Genomic DNA, 15,967 nt, shown 5'->3' with positions numbered 1-15,967 from the left:
AAAGCGGATGAAGATGGATGGATGGATGGATGGATGGATAATAATATTCAACATTGCTATCAATACATTTGTCAAAAAATGCTTCTCTGTGCAAAATGGGTTTAAAAACATAAACAACTGTAGGATACTGTTAGTCCGTGATTTGAACTGAGGGAACAAATCGTGGCAGGATCAGCCTGATATTATTTGTATCCCACTGTAACCTTACTGTATAAAGAGCTAACATCCCCAAAATGTCAGTAGTTAGTCATTAAAGAAGTGTTTGTGAACTAAAAATTAAGAATGTGGGATACTGTTTGTCCGTGATTTGAAGAGCCCAACGCGTGCTTCCAACAAAGGGAAAACCAATTATGCAAGGGAGACCTATCTTGGCACTTGTGCAGGTGAAGCCAAAGGGAAGATATGCTTCACCATATTTTCTAGTCTTTGCTTAGAATGAAGTTGTTTTGGAAACATATTCAGCGATGCTTCATCTCCTGCTTTGCCTTTGTGTGGGCGCCCATGCTAGCAGTGTCCAAGCATTTTCTTTGGGTTTTTTTCCCCTTTTCATACCCCCCTACAATGCATGTAGTGAAGGACTTATACTAAACACATTTCCTGCAAAGAAATTTTAATTTGCAGGAATGTAGGACAATGTAAAAGTGAAGGCAATGCCCTGTTGATGTAATTTCTTTAAGTTTTGGTGTCAATTTTTTATTTTTCTGATAAGAGATGCACTGAATTAAAGCAGGAGGAAGGAGGAAGACCAGTTTCACTTGGATGTAAAGATTTGTACAGGTGAGAAAATGCGAAAGCAGTGTTTGGTGTAGATGGCAGTGCATTAAAAATATTTTTGTCACTAAAACCGATGAATAATTGTGGCAAATAATTCCAAACTCACTGCTGATGAAAACAATAGTGATAATCATGTTGGTGACAGTTGGTCATAATTGGCTACTTAGAGTTTTATATAATTAAAATATACAGCTTTTGAATCATTAAACAACTGGAAAATACACCACACTACACATATCACACAATAGATTTACAATAAATTGGATAAACCTTAGTACCATATCACATGCCCAAATTTCATAACTTAGCATTCACAGCTTAACAGTCATCTCTGTTACACAAGGCTTAAATCAGTTAATTACAAAAGATACCTTCTTTCACCCTCCAATGAGCCCACTCCATTACTAGTTTGCCACAAAAGAAGAGGTAAAAAAAAATGACCATAAAAATGGCAGAAACCATGTTCATTCCATTAATAATATTCAAGACCAAGGTAACAGGTTATAAAATGTTAATACTGTAACTGCTAGCTTTCAACTTGATAGCTGCACTAAACATCCCTTTTGCAGATGTCCCATTGCTCCCAACCAATGACTGGTCCCAATTTTGACTCCAAGTCAGCACTTGACTCGATGACATGACCAGTAGAAATAGGTACACCAAGTTACACCAAATTACACCAAATTTTTCAATTTCTTCATTCCCTATTTAGTGGTGAAATTCCATTGTGGAAACAAATAACATTGGATTCACAGGGGGATGATAAATATGAAAATCAAAAGAATTATATGTATAGCTGTTGATAATCGCTGTATGTGTGACAATCTTCATGCATGTTCATGCTTACCCTATTGGGTACACACAATAACATACTTAATTGCTATTATTGTCTGCTCTACTCACCACAGTCTAGCTTTTTTGTATTTAATGGCTCAGTCACACCAGAGTAGATTGCAACCTCCCTAGAAAAAATTGCAATTTCTTTGCTGTCAAAAACCAGTTGGAAGTAGTTGCTCTAACCAAGGTCACCCAGAGATTAAGCATGCAACTCCCTCAGCCGTCACCCTGTGCGTCATGCTGGCCCCGTCGTCGAAACAATCACTCGAAACAACCAAGTTCATTGCGCACCATACACAGTAATTTTGGTTGTGTTGCATTCTCCAACCACTGTTTTTCCTACTGTGATTGTAGCATAACAACCACAAAGATCATCCTGCTAGAGTACATATAGACATTATCACAGATACACAAGGGAAATGTGGAGCATCTCACAAGTGCTTTATCCAAAGTTACTGTAAACATTTGGAAAAATAAGACATAAATCGTTTTTTGATCAACTTCCAGAGTTTGGTTTGAGACTTCATAGTAAAAAGTTGAAGTTAAAAGTTGCAAAAACATTTTACTTAAAACTACACGTCTCATGGGACACCTGGCGATCACTGAAACTACTACAAACCATAAATAACTGGAAAATTTGGTGCCATGCTTAAATGGTTAAAACATTTCATCTGGTGGAGCCATTAAATAAAAAGTTAGGCAATTGCTTAAAAGTAATTAGAATTTATTCTTTCAGTTTCATATCTACATCAAATTTATCATCTTCAAGAATAAGAAGAAATGACTGAGCAGAGTCTCTGGGGAATAACAATATCTGAAGAGAAATTTAGATTTAAGGGAAACATGTAATTTTTCTAACTACAGACGCCAAAGGAGCAATTGTAAACATCCCTTGCTATCCGAGTCAATAAAAAGATAATGTCTGTAACTGGCTTCCACAAACATTGACTTTATTGCTGTGCAAATAGAACTACTCAGTTGGAATGTTAGAGAGAGGTGTAGCCAGAGAGGTCTGAGAAATTAGCATTGTGAAAGTTGCGTAACATTAGGTAAACAAGCTCTTTCAGAGAACATTGCAGTTCATGTTGGATGACTGCATCAGTTGTTCAGATTTGAGTTGTCACACTCACACTGACCTAAGGTAGGAAGTGACGCGCTTGTCATAGCAGTGAAGGGGGTGTGGTAGTTAAGCTATTGGATAAAGGGACTGCTGCTGTTGTTAATCTTGAGACGGGGTTTAAGGTTCACCTAACACGCAAGTATGTGTTTGGAGAAAAAACTGTTGACTATTACTGCTGCAGTAATGAACAGGACAGAGTTACTCTGAGCAGCCAGTCATCTTCTGAGAGCAGAGTTACCAGCAATTTTCATTGGACTAAACACTGTTTACAGTCTGGTCTGTTTTAAACACAGGTCAAAATGAAGAGTCTGGTTGTGTATTGTGGACTCATCCTGGCATTTCTTTCGAGCTGCACAGAACAGGCCGGGGTAAAAGTAAGAGCTTTAAAATTCTTTCCCTACTTGGTCTGTCCTGCTTCTGTATTGTCAGTATTTAAGATGGATATTTAAACAAGGTTAAGACTCACTTTAAAACTGTTTCTTTGTATTGCTAGAGACAGGACAAAGCAGGTTCTCCTCAAGGTATGGATCATCTTGTTTGTTATTACTCAGATAAGTATACTATTTCAGTCTTATTCTTCTGCTTCTTATTGTGTTTCTTTCTGTTATGGTGTACGCCTCAGGAACAGACTGCACACAGATTAAGACTCTGTCACCACGAGCATCCAGTGGCGTTTATACGATCCAGCCAAATGGAGCCGCGACCAAGTTTAAGGTATCGATCGAGCCAAGAAATAATAACAAAGTCATGTTTATAAGATCACAGCAAACAGAAGCAGCACTGTAAACTATAACTGCAATTTATCTATCAAATGATTTCACCAGAACAAGGTTTCATTTGGTTATAGATAACAGGATACAGTTTACTTTATATTCATAACTATTAAGTAAACAATAATGTTAAACAAAAAGCACACTGAGCTTCTGGTTATATACTCGATAATATAGCCCCGACCAAGGGTGTAATTTCCCCTTATCTAAATGGATGTAAGATACATAAATATTTATTTTTCTGCAAAATGACCATAACATTTTACACAAGCTAAAATTACTTACACTGTACTTAACATACAATATAATAATTTCTTTGTTTCCTGTAAAAACCCGAGTTATTGTAGTGTACCTACTTTTAAGTATTCATAGGTTAGTATGATTAGATTGTAATTTCAAATAAAATATTCAATTTCCATTTATTACAGGTGAATTACTCCACTACTTGTAGGCCATATTCTAAAATGTTTCTTGCTCCTTAGATAAAAAGTAGAAGTAAATGCCAGCTGAATTTCTTAATATGTGGTGAATGAACTTCTTACTCAGGTCTACTGTGAGATGCATCCAGATGGAGGCTGGACGGTGTTTCAAAAACGAAGCGGAGGAGCCATTTCTTTCCACAGAAAATGGGCAGCATATAAAACTGGCTTTGGAAACCTGACACGTAAATAAATTACAATGATTATTATTATGATGTAGTGATATATAATCCTAGAGATCAAGAATGGATCTAACATAAAAATATTAAATCTTTTCTTTGTAGTGTAATGTAGTATAAAGCGCTTTGGGGTCCTTAGGGACTAAATAAAGCACTATACAAATACAGGCCATTTACCATTTATTTCTTTGTGCTTTGACTTTCAGAGGACCACTGGCTCGGGCTGAATAAGATTTTTTATCTTACCAAAGACAAGTCCAAGAAGTGGACAATGAGGGTGGATCTGTGGGATCATGAAGATGGGACTGCTTTCGCTGAGTACAAAAACTTTAGACTGGGAAATGAGAAAACTGCGTTCAAACTACATGTTGGGAAGTACCATGGAAATGCAGGTACTGAAGCCTGAAGCCTGTTGAAGTTTTTACTGTCGCCATATTTCTTTTGCTTTTTATATACACATAAATGTTACTCACTGTTTGTTAATGCAATCAGGTGTTAGATATTGTTCTTTTTTTGTACTTTAAAGAAACCCTGTCAATTTTAAAAATTCATTTTTCTTGATTTGTTTCCCACTCTATCCAAAGGTGATGCCATCCGTGGTGCCTATAAAGGCATTGATCAGAATGGCTATGGCTTTAGCACAGTTGACCGCGATAGTGATGGCTGCTCCCCCTGCATCTTTGGTGACATTGCTGTTGGAGCATGTACCGTTAGAGAGGGCGGCGGGTGGTGGTACAGCAAGTGTGGGTCCGCCAATCTAAACGGTGACTGGCATTCCTACGGTGAACACATAGGTTGGGCTTCGGGCCTCCACTGGCGCACCTGGAAACCACCTGCACCATACTCAGCCAAGGCCACAAGAATGATGATCAAGTCGGTGTGAAAGGAACCTCCTCAAATTATCAAGTGCTGATTTTCATTCTGCAAAAAACTTTCAACAAAGCTTTTAAGAAAAGTAACTGTGAAGGAGATATGTAAAATACAATGCTAAAAGCATGAAAATCAGTGTATTGTTAATGCTTAGTCATTTCTGTACTAAACTGAAAAACATGCCTTCCAGATAATCAAGTTCTACCCGAGGTCTCTTCCTGTTAAAGCACTGCTTACCCTCTCTTTTTATGTATTAAAAATAATTTTACAAGAACTAAAATATGCCAGAGTCAACATTATTAGCCCCTCTGTTGCCAGTAATTATGTTGAAAATCCTTTTTGCTGGATAACAGCCAGCAGTCCTTTGTTGTCTTTTTCAACAAGTCTCACATGCACCACCTGAGCAGTCCTAGACCATTCTTCTTTGGCAAATCTCTTAAACTTCTCCAGATTTGACCATCTTCTGGCATGGTTCTTGGTCTTCACCCCTGAGAATGGGATTCAAATCAGGGCTATGTGCAGACCAGAATGCCAACGTATATTTTTGGAGATTGTCGTGTTGAAAATGGTAAATGGCCTGTATTTATATAGCGCTTTACTAGTCCCTAAGGACCCCAAAGCGCTTTACATATCCAGTCATCCACCCATTCATGCACACATTCACACACTGGTGATGGCAAGCTACGTTGTAGCCACAGCCACCCTGGGGCGCACTGACAGAGGCGAGGCTGCCGGACACTGGCGCCACCGGGCCCTCTGACCACCACCAGTAGGCAACGGGTGAAGTGTCTTGCCCAAGGACACAACGACCGAGACTGACCAAGCTGGGGCTCGAACCGGCAACCTTCCGATTACAAGGCGAACTCCTAACTCTTGAGCCACGATCGCCCCGTGTTGAAAGAGAACACGAGAACCCAAGTTTTGCTGCTGACTACTTTCAAAATCTTCTCATATCTTTTTTCATTATTCATATCTTTTTCATTTCATTATTCATATTTACTTTGGGGACGGTATTCTTTGGGTTGTGGATGGATTCATTCTTCAAACATGAGCAGTATCTCTTTACCCAAATAGACCTAGTTTAGTCTCATCTGACCACAGGTCATGCTTTTGGTATAAATAATTTTTCTCCAAATTGTCCTTAGCATAATTCAGTCAGTATGATGTTGAGGCTCTGTTTCTGATATCTGTCTCTTATCATATAAAGTGTCTTGTTATTGGTCACTTTGGTATATAAATAACATTTTATTGAATTGTAAGTAGTTTGAATAACCAATAGCAAAAAATAATTCTTTTTCCAACATAATAAAACTGTAACTAAAAACATAAACCAGTTTTAAACAATACTTTAATTTAACAGTCTTATGTTTAAATTACATTATATTTAGTCATAAATGTTATTTATTTAGCACCTCTCGAGATAAATATTACAAACAACACAACAAAAATGCGACAACATAAAAACAAAAAGGTTATCCATTAGCAAGTTTAAAAAGATGAGGTTTTAGTTGCTTTTTAAAAGAGATCACAGCGTCATAGAGTTTCGGGGTCTGGAGCTGGTGCTAGAAAAGTGGATGTTTGTGCATGCAGAGCTCTAAAAGTAAAAAAAAACCCACAATCTTAAAGTGGAATCTGAAGTTGATGGAGAATCAGTGCACCTGGATTAATGTATGTGGGTAGCGTTCTGAACAACCTGCAGGCATTCCAAGGATGCTTTATTAAAACCAGTAAACAATGAATTTACAGTAATCCAGATGTGATAAAATAAAGGCATAAATAACAAATATCAATCCAAAGCCTGACACAGTAGAACTCAACCTGGTGATCCAAGTAACAGAAATAAGAACGAACCAGAGATTTAAAGTAAGCATTGACAGTGAAGACAGAGTCAAACGTTACACCAAGGTTCCTGATAGAAGATTTAGCAAATGTGGCAAGAGAACCTAAGTTGTCATTAACTTAATCTGTCACGGGCAAAGACAAGGACTTCCTTTTTCTTTTCATTCAGCTGGAGAACATTTTTCTTGTTTTTGTCCTTTCATGAATCCAGAAAATACATTCACGTGTCTTGTGATATTTTCAGTAAACACTTAACTCTAGAGGTAATACCTGAGAAGTCAGTCAGATTAATGCTCCCAACAGTACTCTAGAAATAGATGCAAATTCACTGGCAGTGTTGTGTAAAATCTGACGTCATTTTACAGGGTTTACATATTTTATAAAGTAATGTTTAGCATTATTAAATTAACAATCAGTGACTATTTCGAGATGTTATATCCCATCTTATGTCCCTTCTTAGTAGCATTAATTTCGGTATTTTTATGTCCACCTGAATATATATCTATGGCAAACATTTGAATTATTTCTAACTTTGTTCAATGTTACCCCTTTTTACGTTTTTATTTTGCCTTTTTGTGTTATTTGATTTGCTGCAGAAAACACAAGAGTTGCACTGAAAAGATGACTCTGGCAAAACACATTTTCTTGGAAGCAAGGCAGCATAGTGAAGCTTACTTCTTTTGTGGTAATGAGTAAACTACTCAATAAGTGACTTTGAATTACAACCTACTGTCAATAAAACATTCATAGTGTGTCATAGATTGGTTCATTGGAATGAGCCTGTATGAGGCAATATTCCCTTATGTAAATCCTGCTTGTGTGTCAGATAAGGAGTTCCAGTATTTCCTGGATTGTTGCATGAGAATCCAAAGGCTCAGTTTAATTATTCATTACTATTTATCTCTGTTATAAATAAGCAAGGAATAAATGTGTGTGTGCATGGGCTGCTGAAAAACAATCACATCTAGCCACCTTTTTTAGGGCATATGTAGGACAAGAGAACATTAATCATGTTTTCAATAATTGGAGGCTGTGGGTGGAGTTCATGTGGCAGGTTGTGGGCCACGACCATCTCCCAAGCATCCACCAGATGGACATTCAGTCCTTTGAACATGGCCCTGAGCACCTTGTCACGCTGCAGCGAGTACCAGTCGCTGTTAGTGATTGTCTCATAGAGCGTCAGATTTTTTGGGTTTGCAGTCCGAATGACAACCAGTGTATCTGGAGCCCTGGACAGCAGCCGCACCACCGCCCTGCGGATGCTCTGCAAACGCCGGATGTAGACCTCAACGGGGAAAGTGCTGAAGTGCGACCAAATGCCAAGAACTACGACGGTATCGCTGCCTCCAGTCAAGCTGTCTAATTCGTTGGCAATATAGCGCAACTCGCTGATTGGGACTTTGGAAAACCTGATAGGAGGACCATGGCAGCGGTATGTCACCAAGATGTTGTTCACATAGTCTAGAGCCATATAAGGTCCAATTTTTTTCTGGCTATGCAGGTTAAACTCCTTAAGATCTGAAAATAATACAGAGAGAATGATTTAAGTTTCACTGTGAAAAAAATCAAATTGTTGCCAGAGAGGTTTGTGGAGCAGCTACCTGGTAGTGTTGCGTTAAAGTATTCAAACCACTGCCTGACGGTGGAGTCTCCGTATATATGAACCACCTTTCCTCTCAGACACTGAGTGATAGCTGAGGAAGTGTTGAAGTGAGGAACTCTGGGGCCACGTAATGCTCGCCACACACCGTGGAAATAATACCCAGAGGGTCTAGACTTCACAGTGCGCCTACTCACCATGGACCAACCTGAGAAGACGTTAAAAAATAAATAATAGTATATTTTTAACCAGCTGATAAGTCTAATCTTACTGTGGCAATCATGCGTAAGTTAAGCAAATTCCAGAGAAAAAAAGCCACTCTACCATCATACTACAGATGCAAGACTTCACACCACTATATTAGTTTTGGAACAGTTTAACCCTGTGGCCATCTACATGAAATCATGGCAGCTTTGAACATATCATAATCTGTCTTGATTGTAAACCTTACAACTCACCACATATGTGGATGTTGAAAACTTGCCTCAAACTGAAGATTAAAGAGAGAGGGTGCACTTCATTCAGCATTTTATCTGCTAAGTGCAGCTTGTGTTGTGATCAAAACATTTTGGAAACTAGTCAGAAAAACCAAAAACCTTATCTCTTGCTCATGGTTCATTTATGACACTCTTCTGTTGCAGCTACTTTTAAATTGCATCTGGAAGGTCCTGTTATAATCACTTACATTTACTTATGGACCTTAAATTTGTGCAGAGAGCACATCCAGTGGGAGATCAACTGGAACTGTAGTCACTGTTTGACATTTACAGGTTTGTGCAGGTGAATTCCTGAAGGACAGCTGTACTGTAACATTTTGGGAAGTCTGAGTATATCTGAACATGTAGTGTGTATCAGCACACAACTGTGGGCCCACACACAGTGCAAAGAAAATTGTGAGATCAAGACAAGTTGTGTTTTGACACAGTTACGAAGACCCAGCACTGCAAGGGCACAGAACATGGCTTCCAGGGAGTGATCCATGTGTAGCAGTCAAGCTTCTGAAGGAGCACTGAAAAAAACTTCTTAGGGATTATCTCTCCACATGAACACTAACATCGCATCCAAAAACTTTTAGCTTACTCCATACTACTAAAAAAAATGTAAAAAATTGGAAAACTTGTAATTTACCTTTAGTTTTTGGCAAAACAGTGACACAGGAAGGTCCTGAAGCTGGAATGGAGACTTTCATGTTGACATCACTGAGGCAAAGCACACGCAACAAAATGATTTAGATTGCAGAGAACAAAACAAAAATACCCTTTTTTTTGCCCATTTACCATTAACACAAGTACAGACGAAGTTTTCTTCATATCCGAGTGTAAATAATTAGCTTTTTGGAAGAAAAGCCTCAAAATCACTTTTTGCCTCGACTTTAGAAATTCCCCATTTAGGTCACACAGATAATGTGGCATATACACACCTTTGAAAAAGGGTCTCTGTGGTCATGAGGTTTTTTTTAAGCCTTCCTTTGGAGTGATTGATCCTGGTATCACAACTCAGATTCTTTGGCTTGTAGCAGAACCACGGCTCGCCTGTACTGAGGTCAGTGTAGTTGCACACAGGCTGCTGGGTTGGACGCAAACATACGTTACAGACAGTAGTTTCATTGATGTAGCCTGAGCGGAAGAAGCTCTTGAAGTAAATCCTGTCAGGGTGTTTTCTGGTCAGACTGCGCAGCACTGTGATTGCCTCACTGGGGTGAACCAGTGTTACCTGGGAGGACAAAGAATGACATTCCTATTTGTGTATTTCCCTGTGGATTGGCATACAGCACAGCTAAACTTCCCTTAGATCATGATGACGTCATAATGATCATGCCTCGGCATACTGCTTATGACAAGAACAAATGGTTGAAGTTAAATATGCAAACCACACTTTTAGACATCATGTATATCGATGTATAGTGGTCATCTTATCAGTATTAATATGGTTTTAGTTGCTTTAGAAATCAACAAGCAAAAGAAGCACTCCAAGAGTGCAAACCGCTACCACACCAGTGCACTCTCTGAGTATTTATCTGTAAGGGAACAGAAATACATTTTATATATATACACATTTTTTTTCTTTGTTCATTTTAAACATACTTTTAGAAGTTTGAAGATTTGACTATTTTCTAAGAAATAGAAGTTCAATTTGGATTTGATGGCAGCATCTCAAAAAAAAATTGGGATAATGGAAAGAAAAGTGGAAAAGTGAGCTCTACTAAAACACAGTTGGATTTGGCAGTAATTAGGTTAATGGGCAACATGGTAGTAACATATTTGGGTATAAAGAACATTTCAGAGAGGCCCAGTTTCTTTGAATAAAAGAAAATATGCAAAAATTACAAATTGTGGAACAATTTCAGAACAATGCTCCAAAATGTAGGATTGAAAACACTTAGCATATTTCGGCACCTACAATATATAATATCATCAAGCATCTTGGAGAAATCTCTGTAAGCATGGGATAAGGGGAAAAAATATTAGATAGCTATGACCTTCAGGCTTACAGACAGCATGCATAATTCTGTCATGGAAATCACTGTGTGACCCCAGGAACACTCCCAGAAATCACTCTGTGAACACAGTTCACCATGCAATTCACAAGTGCAGGTTAAAGATCTATCCTGAAAAGAAGACGCAACATGTGAACATGATAAAGAAACACCACTATCATCTCTGGGCTAAGGTCATTTGGATTAAGACAAAGTGGAAAAAACTGTTCTGTGGTCATATGAATTGAAATTCTAATAAAGAGGAAAGGAAACATGTTAGTAGCACTCCGTTCAAAAGCCTGCTTCTCTGATGTCAGGCGCACCACATTAATGCTATTGGAACTGGCAGCTTGCACATGTGGAAAAGCATCATCAGTGCTTGGTGGGAGGATCCGTTCTTCTACAGGTTTTACAGGAATATATGCTCCCATCTAGATGATGGCATTTTCATGGGAAGACTTTTATGTTTCAGAAAGAGAATGCAAAAGCAAACAGTGCATCTTTTGCAACACCATGGCTTCATAGTAGAAGAGTCACATACTGCTTAATTGGGCTACCTACAGTACAGACTTTGACCAACATTAGGAAAATAAAATGAGGCCTGTTAAGCCACTAGAATCCTATATCAAGTGAGGATGATACAAAATTTGGTTTCCTTAGTTGTTAAAAGAAGAAGAGATGCCACACAGTGGTAAACACGACCCAGTTCTAACTTTTTCAACATGTATTGCTACCATTAAATTCAAAATGACATTTTTTCTCCTTACAGCAGGACATTTTCTCAGTTTAAACTTGTTATATTGTTCTATTATGAAGAAAATCTTGATTTATGATATTTGCAAATCACTTCGTCCATACTTTTTTGGAAGTGAGGTTGTATGATGTATCACATAATATTGATGCTTAAAGTTGGTTGCAGTAAGAGTCATGCACAAAAATGTGGTCTCGGCTTTAGAGTGTGGCTTTTTGACTGGGTGCAGTTGAAGTTTTAACAAAGTTTAAAGTTAAACGTGACAAGTGCCAAATTAGAGCTAACTTCCATGTCCTTTTAGGACCTGAAACCTTTTTTTTCAGTGTTTATAGCTTGGCTTTCAGATTTAGTTCATTTTATGTCAAGTGTGAATTGTGTCTGATTGGTTAGATTCTGTTACCATTTCTGTGTTTTACTTTGAAAGTTGTCTCCTGTGTCTGAATTTTACTTCCCTATCCTTATTTTAATCGTTTGCACCTGTGTCTTGTTTAGTCTACTATCTTGAAATGAGAATCCTACCTTTGTCTGAAGATCATATTGTATTAAAAAGGAAGGTTGACTGAAAGACCATGATCACATTGAAATTCAGTTTTAGCATCACCTCAACCTCTGCGTTTCCTTCCCAGGGTAAATCGAACACAGCAGAATAGGAGCCATTGAGATGATCCACCACTTGCCCTACCACACCTGCACCAAGAGTCGGGTTATGGAGCCGGGCAAGTAAAACGTCTCCCCCAAATTTCTTTGGAAGCCCCTGGAAGTCGTACATTTTGATCAGAATCTCCAGGTTATCATCTTTGTGCCACTCTCCGTCTTCCCTCCCTGAGAGAATGGTGAAGCTGCTGTGTGAGGGATCACTAGTCTTGCTCAGGTAATGAGGAAATGGTAAAGGTGGAGTTTCAGGCCAAGCGATGGACTTTAATAGGAGGTGTTCTTCACGAGTCTCCTTAAGGGACAGTGGTTGGAATTTGCAGAAGTCATAATGTCTGTCTGCATATGAGCTATGGATGGTAGATTTCACAGTATTCTGAAAATGGGAAACAGAGAGAGAGCACAGCAGACACAAAAATCCATCAAATAAATGGCCAGCAGTTAACAAATTACAATAAAACGTTTCTCTTGAAATTGTATTTCCTACTTTCATGTCTTATTTGTGCCAATACAAATGTCTAATGATCCACATCTGCTTGATCTTCAATCTTCAGTAAAATTAATAAACTATTCAGTGAAGATGTCAAATACAAATGAGTGCACTAAACCCGAGCTTGTTCCAATATCTGAGTTACTTCAGGTTTGTCTGGGTTAACATTAACATTAAACTGACAGAAAGAGATGATTTACCATGAACATGCACTTTATCACAATGTTGGCTCTATTTAGGACAATGAGGCAACAAAGCCAGCCATCTTTCCAGACATCCATCCTACAGAACAGTTCCAAGGGCGTAATTTGTGGTCCACGGTCAATTCAATTGAATTTTATTTATACAGCACAAAATCAATACAAAAGTCGCTATACAAACAAAGTGCTTTATATTGTAAGATCGATCCTACAATAATACATATAGAGAAAAACCCAACAATCGTATGACCCCTTATGAGCAAGCACTTTGGCGACAGTGGGAAGGAAAAACTCCCTTTTAACAGGAAGAAACCTCCGGCAGAAGCAGGGTCAGGGAGGGGCGGCTATCTGCCGCGACCGGTTGGGGAGAGAGAAGGAAGACAGAGATTAATAACAAGTATGAGTCAATGCAGAGAGGTCTATTAACACATAGTAAGTCATGTTGCTTGCCCGTGACTCATGGTTTAATTTTCTTTTGACCTGGACTTTTACAGTAAAGATTAAAAATACACTGCAAGAGAAAGAAATTATGACAAAACTTTCAAATTACATGGATGGATACTTCATCTATTTTTTTTAAACTAATGAGTACCTTCTGAGTAGTTAAAAAAAAAGATGTTCGTACTAGATAGATTTTTGTTGTTTTTCAACAAAAAAACAAAAAAAACAATGATGTTTGCACATTTTAACTGCACAATATTTTTGATGCAGCCCATATTATGGAGCATGTTAACCTTCTCTTCTTACATTGTGAATACAAATCATTATTCAGAGAGTGGGTTGTAACTGCTCTTCATTGATTGTGCTTACAAGTAAAGAGAGTTGGAAGCTATCTGGTGAGTGAGCTTCAGTGTGTCTCCTCAATCATAAGGGGGCAAACCTAAAAAAAGGTTTATGGAGTTACCTTGTCCTGGTAAAAGGGACAAAACAAATAAAACTTGAAGATTCTGTATATTGTTTCTCATTCTTTTGCTCAGTTAGTGTAGGTATTTAGTTTTACCAATGGGTAAATAGGAAATAAGACTTCCCCTCCTTACAGTGTAATTGCAAATGACTATGGAGTAACTTCTAGACCTTTCCTATCATATATGACAAAATACACATAATGGAAAAGAATTTGTATTTGACAATGAGAACAGCACAGTCGATTGTAATAGATTTGAAAACTTTTAGTAGTATACTGTGGATTTTAAACATTTTTACGGAAGCAATATTTAAAAGAATTATTTGTGAAATATACTCCTATTTTGTTACTTTTTTCAAAGTTTATAGTTAAGTTGTCAGATTAGAAATTGTATTTTTTGTGTAAGAAGCCATTATGTTGCTATTTAAGGTGCCCAAGGCCATTTTGTACAAACATTTTTTACATGTGTTTCCACTCACAGTGACTGTGGGACTTCTGGAGAGGTGTATAATGTATGGAATGTGGGGGTATAATCACCAATCACTTTTTAAATTGGTTTAGATTTATTTGTTACATGCTAGGTGAAAGAATTACTCTCGTATCAGGACTGGTGGAAATAAGATAAATACACCTGTTTACAATGCTTCTTGGTTAGCACAGGTAGACATTTATTTGCCACATAGAGTTCACAGATCAATCCTTCACCATCATGTCTGCTGGTTATATTTACAACATTCCAGTTAAATACAGAAACCATTGGCAAGAAAACTACACTGCTAATTTTGAAATGTAAAAAAACAAAACAAAAACAATGCCTGTCATTAAATGAAACTATTCTAAAAACACAGTTCTTGAACCTTATCTCACTGCCTAAAATGATTTAAGTCCCAAATAAATGAATAAAGAGACATGCAATTAGTGGGGTTAGGTTAACTGGTGATTCTAAATTGTCCATAGGTGTGAATGTGAGTGTGAATAGTTGTCTGTCTCTATGTGCACGGTGCACCCTGCCTCCTCCCCAAAGACAGCTGGGACAGCCCTCATGACCCTGAATTGGACAAGCGTAAGAGAAAAGATGTATAAATGAATGAAAAAACAATTCCTCACCTCCAGGATGTCCATGAAATCTATCACGAAGCTTAAGGCAAACACGACCAAGAATAGGAAGATGCAGCCATACCTTGGAAGGCATGTGCAGACCTTTCTTTTATAAACTTGGAATTTCATGATCGATGAACAGTACTCATCTTTCCCAGCTCACCTGGTACAGGTAAAAATTAAAGAAAAAAAATGGGTTGGTAACTATTTATTCAGAAAGAAAAGAAAAGAAAAGAAAAGTTCTCATAAAACTTGTCATAAAACTTCTCTGGAATCATAGAAGATGATGAACATCTGCCAGCTAATAAACATGGAGTGATTTTTCATCAAAATATTTGAACGTTATAATGATTGCGGCCCAGCCTGTAAAATATAAATGAGCTTTCAACATTACTCATAGGTGTAAGCAGATATTTATTTATTTTGGCTGTTTATGATTATTTGGTACTTTAACCCTTCAGTACAACAGCAGCACGTTTTCCCTGCATTTAAAACAATATAAAACTAAAACAAGGAAAATGGTTCCTGTATAAACTACTGTGCATTTCCATATTCATCTAGGTTTTCACACACACGCACGCACACTTATGACAGCTGTAGTTGAATTTCACAACTTTGGGATAAATAAACATAAATGACATATGGTCTTATCCTAACAAATATGACCTCGTCATGTTTGTTTTTGCGGATAACTGACTCTAGTTATTGTAGGGGAGACCGGGGATAGTTGTAACGTGGGTCAGTTGTAACACTTCCAATTTCTCCAATCAGGGCTAAGTTTCAAATGATGTGATTCATCCTGTGCATGCCCAACTCAGTTCTGCTATCACATGTGAAAAATCCGCACATTTTGTCAAACACAAACAATTTAACACGAAAAAAAGTAATTTGTATGCCAAAAAGTAAGTTTTTCTACTTTATTTCAATTT

General features: G+C 37.8%; 2 protein-coding genes across 6 annotated transcripts in view; one reads left to right on the top strand and one right to left on the bottom strand.

Moving 5' to 3' along the window:
- The window catches only part of LOC102292742 (angiopoietin-related protein 5), a 14,313-nt gene extending 8,635 nt beyond the window's left edge, over window positions 1-5,678 (top strand). For 2 of the 5 annotated variants that reach the window (XM_014340657.2, XM_005944074.3), the window contains exons 3-8: window positions 3,025-3,105; window positions 3,225-3,252; window positions 3,354-3,445; window positions 4,048-4,165; window positions 4,366-4,551; window positions 4,744-5,678. In XM_014340657.2, coding sequence (XP_014196143.1) covers window positions 3,025-3,105; window positions 3,225-3,252; window positions 3,354-3,445; window positions 4,048-4,165; window positions 4,366-4,551; window positions 4,744-5,042 — 804 coding nt within the window. In that variant the 3' untranslated portion in view covers window positions 5,043-5,678. Of the gene's footprint in view, window positions 1-454; window positions 778-2,136; window positions 2,871-3,024; window positions 3,106-3,224; window positions 3,253-3,353; window positions 3,446-4,047; window positions 4,166-4,365; window positions 4,552-4,743 lie in introns of those variants that run through there. The other 3 variants (XM_014340658.2, XM_042212659.1, XM_005944075.2) reach the window with 3 other exon arrangements.
- Window positions 5,679-6,726: 1,048 nt separating this feature from the next.
- The window catches only part of LOC102292443 (NXPE family member 3), a 10,565-nt gene continuing 1,324 nt past the window's right edge, over window positions 6,727-15,967 (bottom strand). Inside the window, exons 2-7 of the mRNA XM_005944073.3 lie at window positions 15,048-15,201; window positions 12,297-12,722; window positions 9,889-10,181; window positions 9,597-9,667; window positions 8,470-8,676; window positions 6,727-8,386 (exon numbers count right to left, since the gene is read on the bottom strand). Coding sequence (XP_005944135.1) covers window positions 7,833-8,386; window positions 8,470-8,676; window positions 9,597-9,667; window positions 9,889-10,181; window positions 12,297-12,722; window positions 15,048-15,167 — 1,671 coding nt within the window. The 5' untranslated portion in view covers window positions 15,168-15,201 and the 3' untranslated portion in view covers window positions 6,727-7,832. The remainder of the gene's footprint in view (window positions 8,387-8,469; window positions 8,677-9,596; window positions 9,668-9,888; window positions 10,182-12,296; window positions 12,723-15,047; window positions 15,202-15,967) is intronic.

The sequence above is a fragment of the Haplochromis burtoni genome, unplaced genomic scaffold (genome assembly GCF_018398535.1).
Source record: "Haplochromis burtoni strain Fernald_Lab_line unplaced genomic scaffold, NCSU_Asbu1 Contig_385, whole genome shotgun sequence".
Classification (NCBI taxonomy): domain Eukaryota; kingdom Metazoa; phylum Chordata; class Actinopteri; order Cichliformes; family Cichlidae; genus Haplochromis; species Haplochromis burtoni.
The sequence above is the reverse complement of the archived record's forward strand: the minus strand, read 5'-3'. Positions and strand labels throughout refer to the sequence as shown.